Consider the following 5296-nt stretch of genomic DNA (forward strand, 5'->3'; position numbering starts at 1 on the left):
TCCTAAATACAGTGATACCACCCATGTATAGGTGTGTCGGGTTCTCTGGGGTCTAAAAGACTTAGTAGCCACTTAGTCACAAACGCTAGCCAAACTTAGCATTTTTATTTGTTTTTTGCATTTTTTTATCACAAAAACGGCACTTTTACTGGTGATTTCCTCGTCATGATAAGTTTTACTGTAATAAACACTCATATTTGTGTTCAGCAAAGTCTCCTGAGTATAAGAATACCCCCCATGTACAGGTTTTATGAGGCTTTGGAAAGTTACAAGGTCAATATAGGGCTTGCTCAATTCAGTTTGCTGGGTCTGTGTTGCTTTTGAGACCATATGGTAGCCCAGTAATGTGAAATAACCCCACCATGGCATATCATTTTCAAATGTAGACAACCCAGTGTATTCAAAATGGGTTATGTCCAGTCTTTTGTAGTAGCCACTTAGCCACAAACGCTTGCGAAAGTTAGCGTTCATATTTGTTTTTTGCATTTTTTTTTTACACAAAAACTGCACTTGTTATGATTAAAGCATTTTATAATATATTATATATTATACATATATAATGCATATATATGATTTCATTATAAGTGTAGTGTATTTTGAGATATATGTGTATATATCTCAAAGTTCACTTATAATGAAATCATATATATGCATTATAATATAATATATAATATATTATAAAATGCTTTAATTATTTTATAATATATTATACATATATAATATATGCATAATATATATATATATATGTATATATATATATATCTATATATATATATCTATATATATATAAAAATTTTTTTTATTTTTTTTTACTTTTTAACAGCCTGGGGGAATGCCTGACAGTTTAGACAGTCCCCTTGCTGGCAGCTCCCAGAGTCCTATTGCGGCCATGTGATCATGGTGATCACATGGCCCTGGAGGGCCGGGGTGTCCGGAGCTGCTGATCACTGGTCCAGGTAAGTCCAGGGCTCCTGTTTGTCCTTAACGACCATTTTTTTGTAGGATGTACCTAGTACGTCCACGGTCGTTAAGGGGTTAAATGCATGAATGTTTTTACTGGGGGTATATTTATTAAATAGTGATTTTTAATTATGTATTTTTAAATTCGTCAATGGAGTGTCCCTTAAAGCACAATTTATTCAGTTTGTATTATAGGGTTTCATCAGCACATTCCAGACACCTGAACTTAGTAGGACAAATGCCCATTCTTTAAGAAGCCCAGTCAAGCCCAATCTTCCCCTGCACAGAGCGTCCAATTCCAGTCTTCTCAATGAACTGTTGCAGCTTATTGAGAAGTCTTTGCTAAATACCTGCGCAGGAAATATAGATTAATTTTTTTTATTTTATTTTTTTTATTTCTGTTTTCAGTTTGGCTATTTGAGCCTTACATTGGTAATTGCTTTATTCTCCAAATGTTTAATTTGAGTGAATTTTAAAATTTCAGGAAAATAGGTGATCATGATGTATTCTGGCTCTCCTTATATTTGCACAGTTTGGCTATTTAAACCGACATTTCACTTCAATTCATTATTCATTCGTGAATAGCCCCACTGTTTAATGAATGACCCTGAGAGATACAAGATGCTTCGTAAGTTTGCACATGTTTTATATTTTCATACTTAACCAATTCTATGGGTCTCATGTTTGTTTTTTCGTGTGTCTATGAACCTGCTTCCTCTAATAAATAGATTTTAATAGATTATGGCAGTTTTCCAATACCCTCCACAGTTTTACCAGCTCTCACACAGTTTTTCATTTTACTGTAACATTTGATCCTTGTCTCGTCAGACGCATGCAACACGTGTCTTTTGACCACAAGTGCCTTTCCCAGAATCTAATGTATCATTACAGACTACTTCTCTATTGTCATTCCATAGTCCACCTGCTCCTTAACAGAGGGCTGTTATCCTAAGGCAGTCCTACAGTTAATTTACCATCTAGTAATTGAAGCTGTTTGTATTGTTTCAAACTGTTAAAGGATTGGCTGCTGACTGTGGGAAACTTCAACAAGAAGAGGACTCACAGATTCAGCTGGTGATAAGTAAGTATAAATAGAAGATATTCACATACGTGCCCAGAAGTCAGAGAACGTGTCTAAATCAGTGCAGACGGTATGCACCCAAGTGCCTCTCCCAAACCGACGATGGAGTCTCTCAATGGCAACCCGAAATCCAGAAATTCTCTTAGGGTATGTACCAGATTATTCTTTTAACTATTTCTTTGATATTTTTTGCAGCTCTTATACATTTGTATTTTAAATGATTGGATTACTATTTTAACCACTGGTGTTCAACAGGAGGTATGCAGTGCCAAAATGACCTTGAATGGATTTTATATGTCCCTCAGAATGGCTGTCAACCTTACAAGTATCCAGTTTAATAAACTATAACAGGGGTAGGCAACCTTCAGCTCCAGATGTTGTGGACTACATTTACCTTGATGCCTTAGAGCAGGGCTGTCCATCCTGCGGCCCCCCAGATGTTGCAGAACTACAACTACAACCATGATTCCCTGGCTATCTGTTTCATTAGAAGAATAATGGGAGTTGTAGTTCAGCAACATCTGGGGGCCCACAGGTTGGATAACCCTGCCTTAGAGCATTATGGGAGATGTAGTCCACAACATCTGGAGTGCCCAAGGTTGCCTACCCCTGTACTATAAAATCATTTAGCAGGGCGCCTTCTGTTCTTGTATGTCCAACTTGTGTTATTGCAATTATTTGTTTGTTAGTCCCCCTATTATACAGCTTTGCAGAATAAGTTGACACATTGTAAATAACAAGGATAATAAAAGAAGAGCGTTAAACCTGCCTTCCACCCAACGTATATATCTTAATGATGGGCAGCTCTCTTTCTTATGAGTTGGACAATACTAGGTTATGCACCAGAGGTATAAAACATATATCCCTCCAGCTTTCACTGGACTGCATTACACAGTTCCCCACAATTTTGGTTAATCCTGGGGCCAGGATGGGTAATCCTGTCATATTTAACATTGGGGATATATTTGAAGAGTTTCACATAATTAGTGTAAATATATATGTATATAAAATGATGATTATAAAGTGTCTAGATATTCTGATGCACTGTACCATAGGTGGACTAGACACGCTCTTACAATGAGACAAGTCGATTGTACAGGACCAGAAGTTGCTGAGGGCTCGGATTGTAGCTTGTCTGATTACAATTGCATGTCTGTTAGTCCACCCATTGTACAGCGCTACGGAATCTGATGGCGCTATATAAATAATAAAATTATAATAATAATTATAGGCGCTTCCATATATAGCTGGAGTCATCTGTGGACGTTTATAAAGCTAGCATGTTGCATAGAGTTGTACAATGAACAAGTCAATAATTTAATTAGTCTTTTTGTATTCCCGTAGGTCAGGAAGCCAGTGGTGGAGAAAATGAGACGGGACAGAATTAATAGCAGCATTAAACAGCTAAGGTTATTACTGGAGAAAGAGTTCCAGAAGAATCAACCAAACTCAAAATTGGAGAAAGCGGACATCCTTGAGATGACAGTCAACTATCTGAAACAACAGCACCTTCAAAGGACTGGTAAGAATTACAAACTTTTTTCCTTGCTAAATCTCTCTCCTTCTATTTAGTGATATAATTGTACTCTTAAGGCATGTCCCTTTATATCTTTAACTTTTCACGTACATCTGGTGTTTATTTTTAAAGATCTTGTAATGTGTCCCTGGTAAAATGGTAGAAATTATTGAAATTTAATCTTAAAGGGACACTATAGCCACCAAAACAACTTTAGCTTAATGAAGCAGTTTTTGTGTAGAGATCATGCCCCTGCAGTTTCACTGGTCAATTCACTTCTATTTAGGAGGTAATCACTTTGTTTATGCAGCGCTAGTCACAACTCCCATCATGTGACTTACACAGCATTCCTAAACACTTCCTGTAAAAATCATGTCAGTAATGTTTATACTTCCTTTATTGCAGACTCTGTTTAATTTAGAATTTCTTAGCTTGCTAGACCCAACAGGAGCCTCCTGTATGTAATTAACGTTCAATTTACAGGAAGGAGATACAAACTTTTAAAATAAGTTAACATGTAATTTAAAATTAAACCATTTTGTTTTCATGCAGGCTGTATCACAGCCAGGGGAGGTGTGGCTAGTACTGCATAAAGAGAAATAAATATAGTTTTGGTGAATTTCGTGTACCTTTAAATGTATATATTTTTTTTCTTTTGAAATTCCTAATCAATAGAAAAGTGAAAATAAGAATTAAACAAATCGTATACATTTTAACTAAATTATGTATACATATATATTTTTTTTCTAGCTGCCACAGGTGTCATAAAAAGTCATTTCCAGGACTACCATCAAGGGTACAACAGGTGCATGGAAGAAACTTTCCGATATCTTGCTCTCACCGAGAAGGAGGCACCAAAAACCAGAATCCTGATTGATCATCTCAATGGACCCCTGTCAATAGCTCAGGAGTTAAAACAAGAAAATCTGATGAGAAAGTCCTCATGCTCAACACCATCAATATGGAGGCCGTGGTAGAGAATTGACCTCTTAACAACTCCACACTGGAATTTCTACACATTGCAGTTCTTCCATCACGAGACATTTAAAAAAATCAGAGGAGCAAACTAGGGCATATTAAATGACCGCAGGCTCCTCTTTAAGTAGAAAAGTTTATTTTTCAATATTTTACTACATGTTGCTTCATATTGAAGAGGTTTTGTACTTACTATTTCTAAGAAATGCTAAAAGGCACTTGTCACATCATGATGTAAAGTTCTGATTAATCTGACACAATCAAAGACTTATGCAATCATGCTTTTCACTTATTTTCTGTCATTTTGATATTTTTAAAATATTTTTTTTTACCAGTTATTACAACATAGCAAAGTTTAATAAAGACTTTTAATAAAATATTATTCATTGTAGACATTATTTTCGTTGTATGTGGGATCATTTATCACAAGCATATCCAGATTTTAGTCAATAGTAAAAATCAGAACTGTTGGTGCACTGCCCAGAGTAAAAATCTACAAGGGGCAGCGGAGCAACAGTGCTGAGGGGTCCCTGTAACTGCACTTCCCTGAATAAAATGATAACCCTACTTCAAAAACTACTTATGGAACCAATACAGGAAACACCTGAAGTGTGTACTGTAAGCACCCATACCACTTCAGCTCATTAAATTGGTCTGGGTGCTGTGACCCTTTTGCACTTAGTGCTGCAATGTAAAACATTTCCAGAGAACTGCAATGTTTACATTGCAGCTCGAAGTCTGCCCTCTGTGGCTGTCTACCAGTC

General features: G+C 36.3%; 1 protein-coding gene across 1 annotated transcript; it reads left to right on the forward strand.

Annotated features, from left to right (window-relative positions):
• The first annotated feature begins 1352 nt into the window (after positions 1 to 1352).
• LOC134577619 (transcription factor HES-5-like) lies at positions 1353 to 4834 on the forward strand. Its single transcript, XM_063436461.1, has 3 exons — positions 1353 to 2188; positions 3386 to 3563; positions 4308 to 4834. Exons 1-3 carry the CDS (start codon positions 2114 to 2116, stop codon positions 4532 to 4534), a joined length of 480 nt encoding a protein of 159 aa, XP_063292531.1. The 5' UTR covers positions 1353 to 2113; the 3' UTR covers positions 4535 to 4834.
• Positions 4835 to 5296: the final 462 nt, after the last annotated feature.

The sequence above is a fragment of the Pelobates fuscus genome, chromosome 11, assembly GCF_036172605.1.
Source record: "Pelobates fuscus isolate aPelFus1 chromosome 11, aPelFus1.pri, whole genome shotgun sequence".
Lineage (NCBI taxonomy): Eukaryota > Metazoa > Chordata > Amphibia > Anura > Pelobatidae > Pelobates > Pelobates fuscus.

Bases quoted from the DNA above. Each gene is read 5' to 3' on its own strand.
- LOC134577619 (XM_063436461.1), top strand. From the start codon at position 2,114: ATGCACCCAAGTGCCTCTCCCAAACCGACGATGGAGTCTCTCAATGGC. The intron at 2,189-3,385 runs GTATGTACCAGA...GTATTCCCGTAG, and splicing joins AATCCAGAAATTCTCTTAGG to GTCAGGAAGCCAGTGGTGGA. The intron at 3,564-4,307 runs GTAAGAATTACA...TTTTTTTTCTAG, and splicing joins ACAGCACCTTCAAAGGACTG to CTGCCACAGGTGTCATAAAA.